This window comes from Mobula hypostoma, chromosome 4, assembly GCF_963921235.1.
Source record: "Mobula hypostoma chromosome 4, sMobHyp1.1, whole genome shotgun sequence".
Classification (NCBI taxonomy): Eukaryota; Metazoa; Chordata; class Chondrichthyes; order Myliobatiformes; family Myliobatidae; genus Mobula; species Mobula hypostoma.
The window spans coordinates 201,581,898-201,606,951 of NC_086100.1; the positions used below are offsets into that span (position 1 = coordinate 201,581,898).

At 43.7% G+C, this 25,054-nt stretch overlaps 1 protein-coding gene across 1 annotated transcript in view; it reads left to right on the forward strand.

Moving 5' to 3' along the window:
- Positions 1 to 25,054, forward strand: part of LOC134346012 (uncharacterized) — a 166,641-nt gene that overhangs the window by 122,162 nt on the left and 19,425 nt on the right. Inside the window, exon 9 of the mRNA XM_063047352.1 lies at positions 19,704 to 19,857. Coding sequence (XP_062903422.1) covers positions 19,704 to 19,857 — 154 coding nt within the window. The remainder of the gene's footprint in view (positions 1 to 19,703; positions 19,858 to 25,054) is intronic.

Genomic DNA, 25,054 nt, shown 5'->3' on the forward strand with positions numbered 1-25,054 from the left:
GTCGGTCACAGTGAACATCATACCCTCTCTGTTCTGTAATGATCGTCAGGGCCCTGTCATTCACTGTGAATGTCCTATCCTCTCTGTTGTATAATGATCATCAGGGCCCTGTCGTTCAGAGTGAACATCGTACCCTCTCTGTTCTATAATGATCCTCAGGGCCCTGTCTTTCACAGTGAACATTGTACCCTCTCTGTTGTATAATGATCCTCAGTGCCCTGTCGGTCACTGTGAACATCCTACCCTCTCTGTTCGGTAATGATCGTCAGGGTCCTGTCGGTCACTGTGAACATCATACCCTCTCTGTTCTATAATGATCGTCAGGGCCCTGTCATTCACTGTGAATGTCCTACCCTCTCTGTTCTATAACATTCCCCAGGGCCCTACTGTTCACTGTGAACATCCTACCCTCTTTGTTCTATCATACTCCCCAGGGCCCTGCCATTTACTGCGAGCGTCCTACCCTCATTTGTCTTCGCAGAATGTAACACTGGCCCATCCAAATTAAACTCATTTCCAACCCTCAGCCTGCAGATCAAGATTCCTCTGATAACTATCTTCATTGTCAGTGCCACCACCTATTTTAGTGTAATTTGCAGAACTTACTAACCATGTCTTATATAGTCTTTTCCAAATCATTGAAATAGATGAGAGAGCAATGGGCCTAACTTGGGGCCCTGGGGACCACAGTTTATAACAGGCCTCCAGTCCAAAAACTAACTTTCCACCATCACCCTCTGCTTCCTTCCATCAAATCTGTATCCAATTACCTCAGTCATAGGATAACATGCAACCTAACTCTCCATAGGCCTTTTCAAAGTCCATATAATCTATACCTACCACATTGCTCTCAACATTCTTGGGTACTTCTTCAAAAGTAACACTCAGATTCATGGGACCTTATCTCCCATGTGCTAAGCCATGCTGACTATCCTTAATTAGGCCTGTCTTTTCAGCCCTTCATAAATAAAGGTACAATACTCCCTCTCCAGTTTTCTTTCCTTCAATTGTTACTAATGATGCTACATATATCTCAGACAAAACAGAGACTACAGATACTGGGTGTATCTCAGCCAGGACTCCAACAATTTCTTCTGTAGCTTCCCACAGAGTTCTTGAATATATCTGATTAGCTGCTTGAGATATATCTACCTTCATTCAATTTAAACCATCCAGTATCTCTTCAGTGGTAATGCAGACTATCCCATAAGATTCATGTTAACTGTTTCAAGTTCCGAAGTCTTCAAGTCTTCATGGTTAAAGCAGGAGAAATTCTCATTAAGCACCTCGCCCATTTCCTGTTGCTCCACACAAAGATGTCTCCTTTGGTCTCTGAGTCTCTGAGAGGTCCTGTTCTCTCACTAGTTGACCATTTTCTCAATATAAGACAATAAGATACAGGAGCAGAAGTAGGTCATTCGGCCCATCGAGTCTGTTCTGCCCTCAATCATGGCTGATCCAATTCTTTCAGTCATCCCAACTCCCCTGCCTTCTCCCCATACTTTTTGATGCCCTGGCTAATCAAGAACCTATCTATCTCTGCCTTAAATGCACCCAGTGACTTGGCCTCCACAGCTGCTTGTGGCAACAAATTCCATAGATTTACCACCCACTGACCAAAGTAATTTCTGCGCATCTCTGTTCTAAATGGACGACCTTCAATCCTGAAGTTGTGCCCTCTTGTTCTAGAAACCCCTACCATGGGAAATAACTTTGCCATACCTAATCTGTTCAGGCCTTTCAACATTCGGAATATTTCTATGAGATCCCCCCTTATTCTCCTCTGCTCCAGGGAATATAACCCAGACGTTCCTCATACGGTAACCCTTTCATTCCTAAATCATTCTCATGAATCTTCTCTGAACCCTTTCCAATTTCAGTATATCTTTTCTAAAATAAGGAGCCCAAAACTGCACACAGTACTCCAAGTGTGGTTTAACGAGTGCCTTATAGAGCCTCAACATCACATTCCTGCTCTTATATTCTATACTCTAGAAATGAATGCCAACATTGGTGGCCTTCTTCACCACTGACTCAACCTGGAGATTAACCTTTAGAGTATCCTGCACAGGACTCCCAAGTCTCTTTGCACCTCTGCATTTTGAATTCTTTCTCCCATCTTAATAATAGTCTGCCCATTTATTTCTTCCACCAAAGTGCACGACTATACACTTTCCAACATTGTATTTTATTTGCTGCTTCTTTGCCCATTCCCCTAAACTATCTAAGTCTCTCTGCAGGCTCTCTGTTTCCTCAACTCTACCCGCTCCTCCACCTATCTTTGTATCATCAGCAAATTTAGCCACAAATCCATTAATCCCATAGTCCAAATCATTGACATACTTTGTAAAAAGCAGCGGTCCCAACACCGACCCCTGTGGAACTCCACTGGTAATTGGCAGCCAGACAGAATAGGATCCCTTTATTCCCACTCTCTGTTTTCTGCCGATCAACCAATCCTCCAACCATGCTAGTCACTTCCATGTAATTCCATGGGCTCTTATCTTGCTAAGCAGCCTCCTGTGCAGCACTTTGTCAAAGATCTTCTGAAAATCCAAGTACGCCATGTCGACTGCATCTCCTTTGTCTACCCTGCTTGTAATTTCCTCAAAAAATTGCAGTAGGTTAGTCAGGCAGGATTTTCCTTTCAGGAAACCATGCTGGCTTTGACCTATCTTGTCATGTGCCTCCAGGTAATCCGTAATCTTATCCCTAACTATCAATTCCAACAACTTTCCAACCACTGATGTTAGGCTAACAAATCTATAGTTTCCTTTTTGCTGCCTCCCACCCTTCTTAAATATACTTCTAAAATCTCTTTAGATTTTATGTCATCTCTGCCAAAGCTATTTCATGAGGCCCCCCCCCGCCCATCTGATTTCTTTCTTGAATGCAATCCTGCAATCCCTGTATTCCCCAAGGATTCACTTAATCTCTGTTGCCTGTACCTGACCCATATGTCCTCATTCCTAACCAGAGCCAAGGAATATCCAGTGTTCCCTACCCCTGCCTAAAACCATCAAAATTTGTCTTAGCAACACATACAAAATGCTTGAGGAACTCAGCAGGCCAGGCAGCATCTGTGGAAAACAGTAAATAGTTGCTGTTTTGGTCTAAGACCTTTCATCAGGACTGCCTTACCCAAGTTCAGAACTTTTTCTTGTAGACCAGGTCCATTCTTTTCGATAACTAATTTAAAACTAATAGAACTATGGTCACTGGTCCCAATGTACTCCCCCACTGATGCTTCGGGGTTCTACCATTCATGGTTCATGTCCTTTTCATATAATAATCCATCAGCTCGGACTTCTTTGGAATTAAATTTCATTTGCCATTGCTCTGCTCAGTTTACCATCTGTAACCTAATAATGTCCTCATTATCAACAACATAAGCAGTTTTTGTGATATCTGTAAACTGACTAATCGTATGTGCACATTCATATCCTGACTGTTCATGAAAAACTTTACCAGTCACACCTCCAATCCCTGTGGTACACCACTGTGATCACAGACTCCAATAACATCAGCAACCTTCTGCCTCCTCTGACCAAGGCCACATGGGTTCCACTCAGCAACCTGCTTAAATCCCATGGAGTCTAAACTTTTAGATCAGACTTCTATGTGGAACCTATATGAAGACTTTACTGGTCCATGTAGATCTGTGTGACCACCCTATGTATTGACAAAACTTATGCAGTTCCAAATCAGCAGTTTTTGTGATTTATCATCTGTATTTACCATCTATTCGACTGTTAACCAACACAAATTAATTAATGAGCTTAAATAGTCTGTGGCTTTTCACTTTATTTCCCCTCCTCTACCCACCACCTTCTCCCTCATCTGGCCTTGCCTATTACCTGTCATGTTGTACTCCATCCTTCCCCTGCCCTCCCCCCATCTTCTTATTTTGGCTTCCCAACTCCCTCCTTCCTTTCCAGTCCTGATAAAGAGTTTTGTCCCAAAATGTTGACTGTTTATTCCCCTCCATAGATGCTGCCTGACCTGCTGTTCCTCCAGTATTTTGTGGAGGTTTCCAACAGATTTGGAAACTTCCCCTTAAGGAAACCATACTGACTTTGGCCTATTTTATCATGTTTTTCCAAGTACCTCAAAACCTCATCCTTAGTAATGAACTTCAACATCTTCCCCATCACTGAGGTCAAGCTAACTGGTCCATAATATCCTGCCTTTTGCCCTTCTCCCTTCTTAAAGATTGGAATGACATTTATCATTTTCCAGTCCTCCAGAACTATTCCAGAACCTAGTGATTCCTGAAAGATTACTCTTAATGCCTCCACAATCTCTTCAGCTACCTCTTTCTGAACCCTGGGATGTAGTCCATTCAGTCCAGGTGACTTATCTACGTTTAGACCTTTTAGCTTCCCAAACAACTCCTCCTTCTACTCACATCTGCTCCTGACTTTCTTTTTGAATAGTGTGACAATACTAGCTACCCTCCAGTTTTCTGTACCTCGGGATGCGTGACCAACAAAGATGCAAAAATCTTGGCTGGAACCTAAGCAATCTACTCCTTTGTTTCCCTTGGTGTCCTGGGGTAGATCTAGTCAGGCCCTGGGATATATCCAGCCTGATGTGCACCAATATTTCATTTACATCCTCCTTCCTGATGCAGACATGCTCCAGTATATCCGTGTCTCTTCCCTTAACTCTCCAGCCTCCACACTCCTCGTCCTGGTGAATTTAACTGCACTGCTTATACACTAAACCATCACACTTGTGCAAGATGTTTTGAGCTGATCACTTCATTATGTTTCTTGTCCTTTATCCTGCCTCTATTATATGTCTGATTTTCAAATATCTATCCATGGTTATCGATGCTTCCCGTAGTATTTGATGAAAAGTGTGTGCCAATTACAGGGATGCCATTGTGTTTCTTTGTTTTGTGGCTGCCAACAAGAAGACAAATCTCAAGGTTCCTTAAACTGTATACATACTTTGATAATATACTGTATGTACTTTAATTATTAATCTTATATTTCAATATATTGTAACTTTAATGTTATCTTTGCTATTCACCTCATTTTCTTTTCACTGCAGTGAACTTTGGAAATGGCACGTCTTTCAGATCAATCAGTAAACTAGGTAAGGTTCAGATACACAAACATGAGAAAATCTGCAGATGCTGGAAATTCAAGCAACACACACAAAATGCTGGTGAACACAGCAGGCCAGGCAGCATCTATAGGAAGGGGTACAGTCAACGTTTCAGGCCGAGACCCTTCGTCAGGACTGACTGAAAGAAGAGTTAGTACGAGATTTGAAGGGGGGAGGGGGAGGGGGAGAACCAAAATGATAGAAGAAGACAGGAGGGGGAGGGATGGAGCCAAGAGCTGGACAGGTGATTGGCAAAAGGGATATGAGGCTGGAGAAGGGGGAGAATCATGGGATGGGATGCCTAGGGAGAAAGAAAGGAGGAGGGGAGCCCAGAGGAAGATGGAGAGCAGGCAAGGAGTAATTGTGAGAGGGACAGAGAGAGAGAAAAAAAAGAGGAGAGCAATCAATAGTGAGCAGTGTGCCGCAAGGGTCGGTGCTGGGCCTGCATCTGTTCACAATATACATTAATGATCTGGAAGAGGGCAGTGAGTCTAGTGTACCTAAGTTTGCTGATTATACTAAATTGAGTGGAAAAACAAATTGTGCAGGAGATATGGAGAATCTACTGATAGATATAGGTAGGTTAAGTGAATGGGCAAGGGTCTGGCAGATGGAGTACAATGTTGGTAAATGCAAGGTCACCCACTTTGGAAGGAAAAATGGAAGAGCAGATTATTATTTAAATGGTAAAAAATTGCGGCATGCTGCTGTGCAGGGGGACTTGGGAGTGCTTGTACATGAATCACAAAAGGTTGGTTTGCAGGTACAACAGGCTATCAAGAAGAAAATGGAATGTTGGCTTTCATTGCCAGAGGGATTGAATTTAAGAGCAGGGAGGTCATGATGCAACTATACAGGGTACTGGTGAGGCTGCACCTGGAGTTCTGGTCTCCATACTCAAGGAAGGATATACTGGCTTTGGAGGCAGTGCAGAGGAAGTCCGCCAGATTGATTCCAGAGAGGAGGGGCTTGGACTATGAGGAGAGATTGAGTTGCCTGGGACTGTACTCGCTGGAATTCAGAAAAATGAGAGGATGTCTTAGAAACACAGAAACCCTACAGCACAATACAGGCCCTTCGTCCCACAAAGTTGTGCCGAACATGTCCGTACCTTAGAAATTACTAAACTTACCCATAGCCCTCTATTTTTCTAAGCTCCATGTACCTATCCAGGAGTATCTTAAAAAACCATATCATATCCGGCTCCACCACCGTTGCCGGCAGCCTATTCCATGCACTCACAACTCTCTGCATAAAAAACTTACCCGACATCTCCTCTGTACCTACTTCCAAGCATCTTAAACCTGTGCCCTCTCATGTTAGCCATTTCAGCCCTGGGAAAAAAGCCTCTGACAATCCACACGATCAATGCCTCACCTCATCTTATACACCTCTATCAGGTCACCTCTCATCCTCCATCACTCCAAGGAGAAAAGGCCGAGAAACATAAAAACATATATATGTTTCTTATAGAAACATATAAAATTATGAAAGAGTTCGATAAGATAACGGCAGGAATGTTGTTTCCACTGGTAGGTGAAACTAGAACTAGGGGACATAGCCTCAAGATTCAGGGGATTAGATTTAGGATGGAGATGAAGAGGAACTGCTTTTCCCAGAGAGTGCTGAATCTGTGGAATTCTCTGCCCAATGAAGTAGTGGAGGCTACCTCAGTAAATATATTTAAGACAAGGCTGGATAGATTTTTGCGTAGTAGGGGAATTAAGGGTTATGGGGAAAAGGCAGGTAGGTGGAGATGAGTCTATGGCCAGATCAGCCATGATCGTACTGAATGGCGGAGCAGGCTTGACGGGCCGGATGGCCTATTCCTGCTTCTATTATGTTCTTGTACATATTGTATCGAAAGGACAGGCACTTGGCAGAAGAAATAAACGGACAGACTATTATTTAAATGGGGAGAGATTTCAAAGTTCTGAGATGCAACGGGACTTGGGAGTCCTCATACCGGATACCCTTAAGGTTAACCTCCAGGCTGAGTCGGTGGTGAAGAAGGCAAATGCAATGTTGGCATTCATTTCTAGAGGAATAGAGTATAGGAGCAGGGATGTGATGTTGAGGCTTTATAAGGCGCTGGTGAGACCTCACTTGGAGTACTGTGGGCAGTTTTGGGTTCCTTATTTAAGAAAGGATGTGCTGACGTTGGAGAGGGTACAGAGAAGATTCATTAGAATGATTCTGGGAATGAGAGGGTTAACATATGAGGAACATTTGTCCGCTCTTGGACTGTATTCTTTGGAGTTTAGAAGAAAGAGGGGGGACCTCATAGAAACATTTCGAATGTTGAAAGGCATGGTCAGAGTGGATGTGGCAAAGTTGTTTCCCATGATGGGGGAGTCTAGTACGAGAGGGCATGACTTCAGGATTGAGGGGCACCATTCAGAACAGAGATGCGAAGAAATTTTTTTAGCCAGAGGGTGGTGAATCTATGGAATTTGTTGCCACGGGCAGCAGTGGAGGCCAAGTCATTGGGCATATTTAAGGCAGAGATTGATAGGTATCTGAGTAGCCAGGGCATCAAAGGTTATGGTGAGAAGGCGGGGGAGTGGGACTAAATGGGAGAATGGATCAACTCATGATAAAATGGCAGAGCAGACTCGATGGGCTGAATGGCCGACTTCTGTTCCTTTGTCTTATGGTCTTACGGTCTTTTATTTTACTTACCACACTCTTGCCCATTCTCCTGATCTGTCTTAAGTCCTTCTGCAGCTTTCCTGTTTCCTCAACACTACTTTCCCCTCCACAAATCTTTGTATCATTTGCAAACGTGGCAACATAGCCATCTATTCCATCATGTAACTCAGTGATCTACAGCATAAAAAGAAGTGGTCCCAACATCAACCCCTGTGGTACACCACTAGTCACTGGCAGCCAATCAGTTAAAGATCCTTGTATTCCCACTCACTACCTCATACCAATCAGCCAATTCTTTAACCACACTAGTAACTTTACTGTAATACCTTCCACTCTTAACTTGGTAAGCAGCCTCATGTGTGGCTTCTGAAAGTCCAAATATACGACATCCACTGCATCCCCTTTATCTGTCCTACTTATAATCTCCTCAAAGAATTCCAACAGGTTCATCAGGCAAGAATTTCCCTTACGGAAACCATGCTGACTTTGTGCTATCTTGTCCTGTGTCACCAAGTACTCCAGAACCTCATCCTTAACAATTAACTCCAACATCTTCCCAACCACTGAGGTCAAGCTAACTGGCCTATAATTTCCTTTCTGCTGCCTCTCTCCTTTCTTAAGGAGTGGAGTAACATTTGGAATTTTCCATTTCTCTGGAGTCCAATGATTCTTGAAGGATTATTACTAATGCCTCCACAATCTCTACCACTACCTCTTTCAGAACACTAAGGTGAAGTTTATCTGGTGCGGGTGACTTATGTACCTTTCGATCTTCCATTTTTTTGAGCACCTCCTCCCTTGTAATAGTAACTACACTCACTTCTCTTCCCTCACACCCTGCAATACCTGGCACACTGCTAGTGTCTTCCACAGTGAAGACTGATGCAAAATACTCATTTAGTTCATCTGCCATCTCCTTGTCCTCCATTATTATTTCTCCAGCTTCATTTTCTATCAGTCCTATATCCACTCTCACCTCAAACACAAAATACTCTGCAGATGCTGGGGTCAAAGCAACAATCACAACACACTGGAGGAACTCAGCAGGACGGGCAGCATCTGTGGAAACGATCAGTCAACTTTTCGGGCCGGAACCCTTCGTCAGGACTGAAGAGGAGGGGGCAGGGGCCCTATACAGAAGGCCCTATATTTGCTTCATCGAGCATCTCTGCTCCGTCCGCCACAACTGACAGGATCTCCCAGTTGCCATCCACTTCAACTCTGCTTCACATTCCCATTTGGATATGTCCATACATGGCCTCCTCTACTGCCATGATGAGGCTAAACTCAGGTTGGAGGAGCAACACCTCATATACCGTTTTGGTAGTCACCAGCCCCTTGGTATGAACATAGAATTATTCAGCTTCCAGTAATTCCCTTCCCCGATCTCTATTGCACTCTGCCACATCCCCCAGCAACCTATCACCTCCCTCATGGTTCCTCCTCCTTCTACTACCCATTGTGTTTTCCCCTATTCTTTCTTCACCTTCCCTGCTTCCCCTCCCCCACCCCTTTATCTTTCCCCTTACTGGTTTTTCACCTGGAACCTACCAGCCTTCTCCTTCCCACCCTCCCCCCACCTTCTTTATAGGGCCTCTGCCCCTTCCCTCTTCAGTCCTGACGAAGGGTTCCGGCCTGAAACGTTGACAGATCGTTTCCACGGATGCTGCCCGACCTGCTGAGTTCCTCCAGCATGTTGTGAGTATTGCCTCCGCTCTCATCTCCTTTTTTTTATACTTGAAAATTCTTTTTCTATCCACGTTGATATTGTTTGCTAGCTTGTTTTCATATTTCATTTTTCCCTCCTGATGATTCTTTTAGTTGCTTTCTGTAGGTTTTTAAAAGCTTCCCAATCCTTTATCTTCCCCCCCACCCCCCCCACCTTGTCTTTCCCCCTGGGCCTCCTGTCCCATGATCCTCTCATATCCCCTTTTGCCAATCACCTGTCCAGCTCTTGGCTCCATCCCTCCCCCTCCTGTCTTCTCCTATCATTTTGGATCTCTCCCTCCCCCTCACACTTTCAAATCTCTTACTAACTCTTCCTTCAGTTAGTCCTGACGAAGGGTCTCGGCCTGAAACGTCGACTGTACCTCTTCCTAGAGATGCTGCCTGGCCTGCTGCGTTCACCAACTTTGATGTGTCTTGCCTTTATCTTCGCCACTAATTTTTGATGCACTCTCTTTTGCTCTTCACATTAGCTTTGACTTCCCTTGTCAGCCACAGTTGTACTATTCTGCTATTTGAGCATTTCTTTGTTTTTGGAATACATCTATCCTACACCATCCTCATTTTTCCCAGAAACTCAAACCATTGCTGCTCTGCTGTCATCCCTGCCAGCATCTCCTTCCAATTTACTTTGGCTAACTCCTCTCTCATACCACTGTAATTTCCTTTACTCCCCTAAAATACTGCCATGTCAGACTTTATGCTCTCCCTATCAAATTTCAAGTTAAACTCAATCATATTGTGATCACTGCTTCCTCAGGGTTCCTTTACCTTAAACTCTCTCATCACTTCCAGTTTATTACATAACACCCAATCTCTTAGTAGACTCAATGATAAGCTGTTCTAAAAAGCCATCTTGTAGGCATTCTACAAATTCACTCTCTTGAGATCCATTACCAACCTGATTTTCCTAATCTACCAGTATGTTAAAATCGCCCATGATTATCATAACATTGTCCTTTTGACGCACCTTTTCTATTTCCCATTGTAATCTGTGGTCCACATCCCAGCCACTGTTTGGAGGCCTGTATATAACTGCCATCAAGGTCTTTTTACGCTTGCAGTTTCTTAACTCAACCCACAAGGATTCAACATCTTCCGATCCTATTTCAGATCTTTCTAATGATCTGCCATTCTTTACCAGCAGAGCCACACCACCCCATCTGCCTACCTTCCTATCTCTCAGATACAATGTGTAACCTTGGACATTCAGCTCCCAATTACAACCATCCTTCATCCACGATTCAGTGATGGCCACAACATCATATCCAACAATCTGTGTAAAAGTGCAATAAGATCATCCACTTTATTTCTTATACTCTGTGTCCTGAGATATAACACTTTATATGTATGTATTTGCTACCCTTTTTTGATTCTGCATCCCTAATGTACTGATACTCACACTGCTGACTGCATAAGAGCCCATGGTGGCTAACTGGCAGGAGGCAAAGTGTGGGAATAAAGGGGGCCTTTTCTGGTTGGCTACCGGTGACTAATCGTGTGCCGCAGGGGTGATTGTAGGACTGTATCTTTTCACATTATACAGTATGTCAATGATTTGGATGACAGAATTGATGGCTTTGTGGCCAAGTTTGCTGATGATACAAATATAGGTGGAGGGGCAGGTAATGTTGAGGAAACAAGGTGTTGAAAAAGGGCATAGACAGATTGGGGGAATGGGAGATGAAGTGTTAGATGGAATATAATGTAGGAAAGAATAAAGGTGTAGGGAGAAAAACCGAGAGGTGTGTACTCCTGCAGGATTCTCTAAAGGTTAACTTGCAGGTTGAGTTGGTGGTAAGGAAGAAAAAGGCATCGCTAGCATTCGTTTCAAGAGGATTGGAGTACAAAAGCAAGGTTGTGATGCGGAGGCTGTGTAAGGCATTGGTCAGACTGCATTTGGAAGTTCTGGACTGGAGCTAACTGGACTGGAAGGTAACCAAGTCTGTCCTTAAGCAGTCAGTTACCTTCCAGTCCAGTTAGCTCCAGTCCAGAACTTCCAAATCATCTGGTGGACTTGGAAGACCGAGAGTGGATTCAACCAGCCTGTGAGGTCAGTTGTTGTTCACATAGGGCTGTGAAGATGCTGAAGAGGAATGGGCTGCCCCAGCTGGTAAATGGAGGTGTTCAGGGAGCCTCAGCATCATTCAAAGTAGATGTGCAGGGGATTTTTTTTTTACCAGAGAATGGTGGGTACCTGGAAGGTGCTGCCAGGGATGGAGGTGAAGGCATCATACGACAGAGATGTTTCAGAGACTCTCATTTGGGAATAGAGGGAGATGCACCATGTACAGGCAGAAGGGATTAGGTGTCACTAGCTTAATTAGTTCGGCACATGAAGGGCTGAAGGTCCTGTTCCTTTGTTTACTGGGGGATATTCAGAGGGACAAAATCGACCAGCATTTTGAAAGGCGAGCACTGATTGGTGATAGTTAGCATCACTTTGTGTGTGGGAAATTGTGACTCACAGATTTGATAGAGTTTTTTAAAAGGGTGATAGAATATATAACAGTACAGCACAGGAACAAGACCTTTGGCCCACGATGTTGTATCAAACTAATTAAACTCATAATTAAATGGCCAACTAAACTAAACCCTGCTGCCTCCACAATGTCCATATCCCTCCATTCTCTGCATATTAATGCACCTATCTAAGAGCCTTCTAAATGACTATATTTCATTATCCCTTATCCATCAATCTTCACCAGACCACTCCATCATCTCTTTCCGTTGTGTATGAACCTATCTGTGTTCCAAGCACTCATACACGAATGGCTCCACACATTGGTGGTCCCTCTCACTCCTACGCACACTAGCTCTATTAAATTATCTCAGTGACACACATTATCAACTTCTATGCTTTAACCAATGAAGTTTGCTAACTTTCACTGGTTGAAAACCAGATAGGTGTAGTGTATAACAACAGGAATTCTGCAGATGCTGGAAATTCAAGCAACACACATCAAAGTTGCTGGTGAACGCAGCAGGCTTTGATGTGTGTTGTTAGGTGTAGTGTATGCTTATGACATTTTATGGTATCTGAACCTTATCTTGGAATGACTAGGAAACGGGTGTTGGGTGACCACTAATTGCTGCAGCTACAGAGACTGTGCTCAGATATGCTGCTTGTGATAGTCCATAGTTACTAATGGATGTCTTTTCAGTTCCCACAGCACCACAGTTCAAACAAGCTGGGAACATGTCAAAGGCTACCACTCCAGGACCAATAGTCTCTTGTGCACATACAGGTAAGGCCCAGAAAAAATACATTGTTGGATCTGCTTACGTCAACGGAACCATAGAACACTACAGCGCAGAAAACAGGCCATTCGGCCTTTCTAGTCTGTGCCAAAACTTTATTCCACTAGTCCCATTGACCTGCACCCAGTCCATAACCCTCCAGACCTCTCCCATCTATGTATCTATCCAATTTATACTTAAACCTTAAGAGTGAGCCCGCATTTACCACGTCAGATGGCAGCTCGTTCCACACTCCCACTACTCTCTGAGTGGAGAAGTTCCCCCTAATGTTCCCCCTAAACCTTTCCCCTTTCACCCTAAAGCCATGTCCCCTCATATTTATCTCTCCTAATCTAAGTGGAAAGAGCCTACTCATATTTACTCTGTCTATACCCCTCATAATTTTGTAAACCTCTATCAAATCCCCCCTCATTGTTCTAGACTCCAAGGAATAAAGTCCCAACCTGTTCAATCTTTCCCTGTACTCAACTCCTGAAGACCCGGCAACATCTTAGTAAATCTTCTCTGCACTCTTTCAATCTGACTGATATCCTTCCTATAGTTAGGTGACCAGAACTGCACACAATACTCCAAATTTGGCTTCACCAATGTCTTATACAACCTCCCCTTAACATCCCAACTCCTATACTCAATACTTTGATTTATGAATGCCAGGATGCCAAAAGCCTTCTTTACAACCCTGTCTACCTGTGACGCCACTTTCAGGGAATTATGTATCTGAACTCCCAGATCCCTTTGTTCCTCCACACTCCTCAGTGCCCTACCATTTATTGTGTATGTCCTACCTTGATTTGTCCTTCCAAAATGCAACCCCTCACACTTGTCTGCATTAAATTCCATCTGCCATTTTCTGGCCCATTTTTCCAGTTGGTCCAGATCCCTCTGCAAGCTTTGAAAGCCTTCCTCGCTGTCCACAACGCCTCCAATCTTACTGTCATAAGCAAACTTGTTGAACCAATTTACCACATTATCATGGAGATCATTGATATAGACAACAAACAACAATGGTCCCAGCACAGATCCCTGAGGCACACCGCTAGTCACAGGCCTCCAGTCTGAGAAGCAATCATCCACTACCACTCTCTGTCTTCTCCCCACACAGCAAATTTCGAATCCAGTTTACAACCTCTCCATGGATACCTAGTGTCTGAACCTTCTGAACTAACCTCTCATGTGGGACCTTGTCAAAGGCCTTATTAAAGTCCATGTAGACAACATCCACAGCGTTCCCTTCATTTACTTTCTTAGTAACCTCCTCGAAAATCTCTACATGATTCGTTAAACACGATCTACCACGCACAAAGCCATGCTGACTATCCTTAGTCAGCCCTTGGCTGTCCAAATACTTGTATACCTGATCTCTCAGAACACCTTCCAATAATTTATCTACTACTGATGTCAGGCTCACCAGCCTGTAATTACCTGGTTTACTTTTGGAGCCTTTTTAAAACAATGGAACAACATGAGCTACCCTGAAGTCCTCCGGCACTGCACCCGTGGCTAAGGACATTTTAAATATTTCTGCCAGGGCCCCTACAATTTCTATACTAGTCTCTCAAGGTCCAAAGAAATATCATGTCAGGCCTGGGGGATTTACCTACCTTTATTTGCTGAAAGGCAGCAAGCATCTCCTCCTCTTTAATCTCTATATGCTCCATGACACTACAGCTTGTTTCCCTTCCTTCCATATACACTATGTCAGTTTCCTGAGTAAATACTGATGCAAAAAAACTGTTTAAGATCTCCCCATCTCGTGAGGCTCCACACATAGACGACCACTCTGATCTTCTAGGGGACCAATTTTGTCCCTTACTATCCTTTTACTCTTAATATACTTGTAAAAACCCTTTGGGTTTAGAACATAGAACATAGAATAGTACAGCACAGTACAGGCCCTTCAGCCCACAGTGTTGTGCCGACCCTCAAACCCTGCCTCCCATATAACCCCCCACCTTAAATTCCTCCATATACCTGTCTAGTAGTCTCTTAAATTTCACTAGTGTATCTGCCTCCACCACTGACTCTGGCAGTGCATTCCACGCACCAACCACTCTCTGAGTAAAAAACCTTCCTCTAATATCCCCCTTGAACTTCCCACCCCTTACCTTAAAGCCATGTCCCCTTGTATTGAGCAGTGGTGCCCTGGAGAAGAGGCACTGGCTGTCCACTCTATCTATTCCTCTTAATATCTTGTACACCTCTATCATGTCTCCTCTCATTCTCCTTCTCTCCAAAGAGTAAAGCCGTAGCTCCCTTAATCCCTGATCATAATCCATACTCTCTAAACCAGGACCTTCACATTATCTGCCAAAGCAACCTCATGTCTTCTTTTTGCCTTCCTGATTTCCTTCTTTAGTATTTTCTTACATTTTCTATACTCTTCCCATGGGAAGATAGCTTGGAAGAGGCCTTTGAAAGGAAGCTCTCCAAGTACGCAGGACTGGTCAACAACTGTCAGCAGGCTGGATGGAGAGCGAGGTGTCTCCCAGTGGAGGTTGGTTGTAGGGGATTTGTAGCCCATTCTTTAGTTACAGCCTTCAGCATTTTGGGCATCGAGGGAAAGAGGAAGAGGAGAGCCATCCGCAGTACCACCGATGTGGCAGAGAGGGCCTCAAGATGGCTGTGGCTCAAAAGAGGGGAGCCATGGAGTCATAAGTAGCTAGCCATCTGGACACAAGCTGGGGTCTGATCAGCCCTGGCTGGGTCACCTGGAGGAGGTTGTATGACGTTGAAAGACCCGAAACACCCGATGATTCCAGGAACATCACTGAAGATGTGTCCAGAAGCATCAATAGATGTATGTACACAGCTTACTCTTCAAGTAACTAATTTGTTCTTTGTTGCCTATACCTGCTATACACCTCTCTCTTTTTCTTAACCAGATCGCCAATATCCCTTTAAAACCAAGGTTCTCTATGCCTGTAACTTTGCCTTTAATCCTGGCAGGAACATGCAAACTCTGCACTCTCAAAATTTCGCCTTTGAAGGCCTTCCACATACTGAACACATCCTTGCTAGAAAACAGCTTATCCCAATCCACTCTTCCTAGATCCTTTGTCATTTCCACAAAATTGGCCCTTCTCCAATTTGGAACCTCAACTCAAGGACCAGACCTATCCTTATCCATAATTAACTTGAAACTAATGACATTATGGTCACTGGACCCAAAACGTTCGTCTACACATACTTCTGTCACCTGACCTGTCTGGTTCCCTAATAGGAGATCAAGTATTGCATCCTCTCTCGTTGGTACCTCTATATATTGATTTAGAAAACTTTCCTGAACACATTTGACAAACTCCAAGTTTGTCCCAGTCAATATGTGGAAAGTTAAAATCCCCTACTATTACTATTTGTGTTCCCATACCAAGCTGTAATGCATTTATTCAGCACACTTTCCACCACACATCTATAAAAGATTGCCAAGGTTTTTGATGATGTGCTGAACCTCTTTAGACTCCTGAAGAAGTACAGGCACTGTTGTACTTTCTTCACAATAATATTTATATGATGGGTCCAGGACAGGTCCTCTGAGATAGTGACGCCCAGGAATTTAAAGTTAGTGACCTTCTCTACCTCTGATCTTCGGATGATTCCTGGCTCATAAGACCAGAAGACATAGGAGCAGAATTAGACCATTTAATCCATCAAGTCGCCTCCACCATTCAATCATGGCTGATCCTTTTCTCCCCTCCTTGACCCCATTTCCTCGCCTTCTCCCCATAGCCTTTGGACCTCTGGTCTTGTTGACATTGAGTGAGAGGTTGTTGTTAATATACCACTCGGCCAAATTTTCAATCTCCCTCTTATATGCTGATTTATTCCCCACCCCCCATGATACAGCCCACAACAGTGGTGCCTTTAGCAAACTTGTATACGGTATTGGACCTGTACTTAGCCACACAGTCATAGGTGTAAAGTGAGTAGAGCAGGGGGCTAAGTACACATTCCTGTGGTGCTCCTGTGATGATGGAGATTGTGGAGGAGATGTTTTTGCCAATTCGAATTGATTGGGGTCTATAAGTGAGGAAATCCAGGATCCAATTGCACAAGGGGGTATTGATGCCCAGGTCTTGGAGTTTACTGATTAGTTTTGAGGGGGTTATGATGTTAAATGCCGAGCTGTAATTGATAAAGAGCATCCTGATTTATGCATCTCTGCTATCCAGATGTTTCAGGGTTGTGTGAAGAGCCAACGAGATAGCATCTGCTATAGGCCTGTGGCTTCAGTAGGTGAATTGGAGAGCCATTCAGACAGCTGATGTGTTTCAACACCAGTCTCTCAAAACTCTTCATCACTGTGGATGTAAGTGCCACTGGGTAATAATCATTTAGACAAGTTGCCATGCACTTCTTGGGCACTGCTATGATCGAAGCCTACTTAAAGCAGGTGGGTACCACACACTGCCGGAGTGACTGGTTGAAGATATCCGGGAAATCATCAGCCAGTCGGTCAGCAAAGATCTTCAGTACTTGGCCAGGTACTCTGTCTGGACCGGATGCTTTTCTTGGATTCGCTCTCTTGAAAGCAGCCCTCACGTCATCTTCAGATACTGAGGCCAAAGGATCATGGGGGTGTGCAATGGTTCCTCCTTGTTCTGGTGGTCATAGAAGGCACTGAGCTCATGTGGAACTGAAGCTCTGCTGTACCCTATGTTGCAAAATTTAACTTTGTAGGAGGTTATGGCATTCAAACCCTGCCACAGCTGTCCAACATCCCTCATTGATTCCAGTCTAGTCCGGAATTTCCACTACTTTGCCCAAGAGATGGCTTTCCAGAGGGCATACCTGCACATACTTGATCTTCGGACTGTAATGCCTCTGATCTGGCTCTCAGTAGGTTCCATATTTCACTGTTCATCCAGGGCTTCTAACTGGGGAAAACCCTGAACAATTGTGTGGGGATGCATTCATCCACAGCAGTTTTAATAAAGTCTGTAATGACCCTGGTGTAGTCATTCAGTCCTCAAATGAGTTCCTGAACACGGCCTAGTCCACTGACTTGAGGCAATCCTATAACCATTCCTCAGCCTCCCACAACCACCTCTTGGCTGTCTTGATCTCTGAGCCTTACTCTTTAGGCTCTGTCTGTATGCAGGTAGCAGGAGTCCAGCCAAATAATCCAACTTGCCAAAATGCAGTCTCGGGATGAAACGATAGTCATTCTTTATCATAGTGTAGCAATGGTCTAGTGTGTTCTAGATCAGGGGAACAAGAAGTCGACATAACCCCAATGTCCGTGCACCAACAAGAATTGACTGAAAAGCATACACTGCCATATCTTTCCTTACCAGAATTCAAGGTTCGATCCATTCTGAAAATCGTAAAGCCTTCTGGTCAGATAGCTGGGTCCGGCGTGTTCGCTGTTAACCAAGTCTCAATGCAACAGACAATGGAGATCTACCTCATTTGCCTCTGATTCAATTTTATTTTCAAATGCTGTACGTTCACTAACAAGATGGTAGGCAGAGAAGGCCTCATCCCTCTGTGCTTCAGCCTGATGGAATTCTCCTCCTATGTCTTATGGTCTCTTCCTAGGAGGGCCTTCAAGATATTGCAGGAGAGAACTTTCCAGAAGACATTTGACAAATTCCAAGCCCTTAGCACTATGGCAGTGCCAGTCTATGTTAGGAAAGTTAAATTCCCTTGTTATTCTTATAACTCGCCGCAATCTCCTTACATATTTGTTCCTCTAGTTTCTGTTGACTATTTCTGCAGTAGAATCCCAACAATGTGATCATCCCCTTCTTATTTCTCAGTTCTCCCATAAAGCCTCACTGGATGGTCCCTCAGAAATTTCATCTTGGACCACTGCTGTAATGTGCACCTTGTTTTGAAATGTAATTCCCCCTCCTCTCATTCTTCAACCTCTACCCTGCATATAACCCCTATACCCTTGAACATAAAGTGCCACTCATGTTCCTTCTTTAGCCATGTTTCTATTATGAATGCACTCGACTAGTTGCACACAGCTATCCAAGTACTCAATTCATCTGTTTTAGCTGTCAGGTCCCCTGCATTGAAATAAATACAAATTAATCCCACAGGTTTTAAATTTGCATTTCCTTGAACCAGTGGTTTATGTAGTGTTACATACCTGATGGATATCTTGTGACTTTCTTGTGAGGATGATGTAATGGTCTTTTGGAGGTCACCTGATGTAATTTTCCCGCTGATGTGAGGTCACGTGATGACATGTTCACCTCGGGTATAAAAGGAGAACCCTGGGGTGATGCAGGTTTGATTTAAAACAGAGTTTTACGTTCTATTGTAAGGTACTAAAATGTTGGGCCAGCAGTTTAACCAATAGCTGCCAGATTTGTTGATGTACCTTTTCAGTAATATTGGAGAGTGAAGATGGGAACCTGAAGGAGTTGTTCAATGGTTCAAAGGATCGACCATTATTGAATTTGTTCAAGGAAGAGTGATTTGCATGAGATAGCCTCTGCTAAAAGCAGCAGAAAAGGTTGTGCAGTATCTAGTATCCAGAGGGAAAGGTCAGTGCCTTTAAACCGTTTTATTTCCATCGTCGTGAATCCTGCGGAAAAGACAGGATCCGGCTGGGACTGGCGTGACGTCGGGTCTTCGAGGAATTCTTTACTTCAGGAAAGTCTCTCCTAATTGACTGTATAAATCTCTTGAACTTTCGAATTTACCATTCTAAGAACTGTTTTTGAATTCACCACTTTAAGAACTAGTACTGGGTGGCGGTTTGTTAAATGGCCACATAGCAGTTTACTTCCGGTTAAGATTTTTGTTTGTTTTTTTTATATTGAGCAGAGTTTAATAAATGTTTGATTGTTTTTATAAAACCTGACTCGATTGATATATTCATTGTTGCCGGTCACGTGACAGTAGTATCCCATCTGCAGGCAAAAGGTGCAGGATTTATAAACAAGTGAAACAGCAGATTACTTGCAAATTTGCAACTCTTCTCCCTTATTCCCTAGGTACACCCATTTGGCTGATGGTGTTGCTTGTCTTGGTTGTGATCTTCCTTCTTGTGGTATTCGTTGTGCTGTTGTATTATCTGAGGAAGAAGAGTGACAGTACTGATGATGTATCAGAAAGATCCAATCTCAGTGAGAATAATCCTACTGTGAGGTGAGGTTCCAGATTTTCTTTTTTTTCTGTAATTTATTTTTTATTGAAGTTCATCATCAAACAAACATTTCCATAAGATGTATTTCAGACACTGTACATGTATAGGTGCCAGATTTTCATCACCGTTATCATTGTGCAGTTGCTCCTCAGAACAGACATTCCGTATTCTAGCCAATAACTCCATTTACTAACTTTAGTCACCGAAGTTCAGTATCCTGAATAACCCAGGGTCCCACTAGTGTTCACCTTATGTTCCAAATTGTAATTGAGAAAGTCTGTTTGCAGTGTGACATGATTTCAGCCTTGAATCATAGTCACAGGCCATTTGTGCTACTGCAGCCCATCTCCACCGACAACAGCTCCTCTCATAAACTTACACAATCTGTTGTTCAACCATTCTAAACTCCCATTCTGTTGAAAGAAAGGAATGAGCTATGTCCACCAGTGTGGCTGACTAGACTGAGGAAATTGTTACGAACCGTAACGTTTTAGAAACAAATTAGCAGCAAGAGATTTCACACTGAGTCAGGTTTTAATGTTACAACCACTATATTAGTATCTACTTGTAATATAGTAACTCCTCCAAGATAACCAAAAGCTAACAGTGTTACGTGTATATATGTGTGTGTAAATATAACTCCCAAACTAGACTGAGCTTGGGGGGAACAAGGCTTAGAGTCTTGAGATGGCAATGTAGGGAAGTTCAGTCATCCACGTAAGAAGTGATGGGAGAGAGATATTTGTAATCCAAGGTAGATGTAGAGGAAGGGTAAATGCGAAGTATTCCACAAGTTCCACGTCAGGTAAAATGAGAGAACGTCGCCGTAAATCTTGTCCGTCGTGTCATTCCAAATTATCACCGAAAGTGATCTGTCACGGGAATATCGTCTTCCAGTGGTTACATACCCAGGCAAGGGCTACAAAAGTGGTCCCACAAGATACTCCAAAATCCACTCTATGGATTTTACGAAGTGACAGTCACACATTCATTGTGCACTGTGTGCCGATGTTTAACCCACCGTTGTAGGCATAAGAGAGTTCCAAGCCCCTGCTGCGACAAGCTGAAGCTACCGGCTTCCCCAGACTCTCTCCCTCACTGACTGAAGATCTCTCTCTCTCTCTCTCCCTGTATAAAAACCTGAAGCAAACCATTTCAGTCGGTGACTGACGTCATAGTCCCGCCTCACTTAGGTGCTCTTAAAGTGACAGTCCACAGTAAACGAAACCTGTGGGTTTGTAACACAATTTAAAGGCATAGTTGATTGAAAAGCACGAAGATAGGGACAATTAGTACGTCTTTGTCACTTCTTACAAACCTTATTGACTCTCAACACAGGTGCCCCTCAGGTTTGTGTACTAAGCCCCCTCCTTTACTCTCTGTATACCCACGACTGTGTTGCCACCCACAGCTCCAATCTGCTAATTAAATTTGCTGATGACACTATAATGATTGGCCTAATCTCAAATAATAATGAGGTAGCCTGCAGAGAAGGAGTCACCACTCTGACACAGTGGTGTCAAGAAAACAACCTCTCCCTCAATGTCACAAAAACAAAGGAGCTGGTTGTGGACTAGAGGAGGAATGGAGAGAGGCTAACCCCTATTGACATCAATGGATCTGGGGTCGAGAGGGTGAACAGCTTTAAGTTTCTCGGCATAAACATCACCAAAGATCTCAGGTGGTCTGTACACACCGGCTGTGTGGTGCAAAAGGCACAACAGTTCCTCTTTCACCTCAGAACACTGAGGAAGTTTGGTATGGGCCCCCAAATCCTCAGATCAGTTGTTTGTGATGTATATCAATGACAATGTGTATAGACTGATTTGGAAATTATGGAATTATGGATAATAACAAAGGTAGTAAACCATTTGAAGTGTGGGCAGACAAGTGGCAGATGGATTTGAACCTGGACAATTGTGAGGTGCTACATTTTGAGAGATCAGCTCTTAGAGGAAAGTAGGCAGTTAATGGCAAGATCTTTTGAACCATAAACAGAAACGAGGTATGATTTATTATCATTGACATAGACATAGAAACATTGAAAGCCTACAACACAATACAGGCCCTTCGGCCCACAATGCTGTGCCGAACATGTACTTACTTTAGAAATTACCTAGGGTTACACATAGCCCTCTATTTTTCTAAGATCCATGTACCTATCTAGGAGTCTCTTAAAAGACCCTATCGTATCCGCCTCCACCACCATCGCCAGCAGCCCATTCCACACACTCACTACTCTCTGAGTAAAAAACTTACTCCTGACATCTCCTCTGTACCTACTTCCAGAACCGTGCCCTCTCATATCAGCCATTTCAGCCCTGGGAAAAAGCCAATGACTATGCACATGTAACACTCAGCTCTATCAACCCACGTTCATCTGGAGGAAACTGCTGTCCACCCGCCAAACTGTGTCTCACGTTTGCGTAGATGCTGTGTATGCACCCCGGCGCAAACCCACAACGTAAAATATCAGTCAGTACACAATGTACGCTTAAACGATTACACTTTATAAATTTTACTGTGACTGTGGGGTATCCTTGGTCCACCATTTGATTTCCTCCGAAATCCACGACCCTCGGACTGGGACCAGCCACGGTGGTCTACCAGAGCACTTCCCGCACGTCCTCCCTCTTCGCTGCTCCTCGCCGAACTTCCCGCACACTCACTCAGGTTCCCACACATACAGATAGAATAACATAACTTCCATTATCTATTCCATTATCCCCGTTATCTACAATTATAACCCAAACAGTTCAGCTACAACGAACATTAACTCATCGGTTAACATTACAGAGAAGCCATTTCATTATAACACTTCAGAGAAGCCATTTTACTATTAGCAGTTAACAGTTAACATTACAGTTAATATTACTGAGAACCCTACACATGCAATCAATGTCTCTCATCATCTTATACACCTCTATCAGGTCACCTCTCATCCTCCGTTGCTCCAAGGAGAAGAGGCCGAGTTCACTCAACCTATTCATAGTCATAGTCATAGTCATACTTTATTGATCCCGGGGGGAATTGGTTTTCATTACAGTTGCACCATAAATAATTAAATAGTAATAGAACCATAAATAGTTAAATAGTAATATGTAAATTATACCAGTAAATTATGAAATAAGTCCAGGACCAGCCCATTGGCTCAGGGTGTCCCTCCAAGGGAGGAGTTGTAAAGTTTGATGGCCACAGGCAGGAATGACTTCCTATGACGCTCTGTGTTGCATCTCGGTGGAATGAGTCTCTGGCTGAATGTACTCCTGTGCCCACCCAGTGCATTATGTAGTGGATGGGAGACATTGACCAAGATGGCATGCAACTTAGACAGCATCCTCTTTTCATAAGACATGCTCCCCAATCCAGGCAACATCCTTGTAAATCTCCTCTGCACCCTTTCTATGATTTCCACGTCCTTCCTATAGTGAGGTGACCAGAATTGAGCACAGTACTCCAGTGGGGTCTGACCAGGGTCCTATATAGCTGCAATATTACCTCTCGACTCTTAAACTGAATTCCATGATTGATGAAGGCCAATGCACCGTATGTCTTCTTAACCACAGAGTCAACCTGCAAAGCAGCTTTGAGTGTCCTATGGACTCAGACCTCAAGATCCCTCTGATCCTCCACACTGCCAAGGGTCTTGCCATTAATACTATATTCTGCCATCATATGTGACCTACCAAAATGAACCGCCTCACACTTATCTGGGTTGAACTCCATCTGCCACTTCTCAGCCCAGTTTTGCATCCTATCAATGTCCCGCTATAACCTCTGACAGCCCTCCACACTATCCACAACACACCCAACATTTGTGTCATCAGCAAATTTACTAACCCGACCCTCCACTTCCTCATCCAGGTCATTTATAAAAATCACAAAGAGTCGGGGTCCCGAACAGATCCCTGAGGCACACCACTGTTCATCAGGCTCCATGCAGAATATGACCTGTCTACAATCACTCTTTGTCTTGTGTGGGCAAGCCAGTTCTGGATCCACAAAGCAATATCCCCTTGGATCCCATGCCTCCTTACTTTCTCAATACCTTATCAAATGCCTTGCTAAAATCTATATACACTACATCTACAGCTCTACCTTCATCAGTGAGCTTAGTCACATCCTCAAAAAATTCAATCAGGCTCGTAAAGCACGACCTGCCTTTGACAAAGCCATGCTGACTATTCCTAATCATATTTTGCCTCTCCAAATGTTCATAAACCCTGCCTCTCAGGATCTTCTCCATCAACTTACCAACCACTGAAGTAAGACTCATTGGCCTATAATTTCCTGGGATATCTCCACTCACTTTCTTGAATAAGGGAACAACATCCACAACCCTCTAATCCTCCGGAACCTCTCCCGTCCTCATTGATGATGCAAAGATCATCGCCAGAGGCTCAGCAATCTCCTCCCTTGCTTCCAACAGTACATCCTGTCTGGTCCAAGTGACTTATCCAACTTGATGCTTTCCAAAAGCTCCAGCACATCCTCTTTCTTAACATCTACATTCTAAAGATTTTCAGTCCGCTGCAAGTCATCCCTATAATCGCCAGGATCCTTTTCCATAGTGAATACTGAAGCAAGGTATTCATTAAGTACCGCCGCTATTTCCTCCAGTTCCATACACACTTTTCCATTGTCACACTTGATTGGTCCTAGTCTCTCACGTCTTATCCTCTTGATCTTCATATACTTGTAGAATGCCTTGGGGTTTTCCTTAATCCTGTCCACCATGGCCTTCTCATGGCCCCTTCTGGCTCTCCTAATTTCATTCTTAAGCTCCTTCCTGCTAGCCTTATAATCTTCTAGATTCATATCATTACCTAGTTTTTTGAACCTTTTTGTAAGCTTTTCTTTTCTTCTTGACTAGATTTACAACAGCCTTTGTGCATCACCGATCTTGTACCGTACCATCCTTTTGAATTCTCTCTCCATCTTAATAATAGTCTGTTCGTTTCTTTCTTCCACCAAAGGGGAAGTCCATGAACATACACTTTCCAACATTGTATTTCATTTGCCACTTCTTTGCCATTCCCCTAAACTATCTAAGTCTCTCTGCAGGCTCTCTGTTTCCTCAACACTACCCGCTCCTCCACCTATCTTTGTATCGTCGGCAAATTTACCCACAAATCCATTAATACCGTAGTCCAAATCATTGACATACAGTGTAAAAAGCAGCGGTCCCAACACCGACCC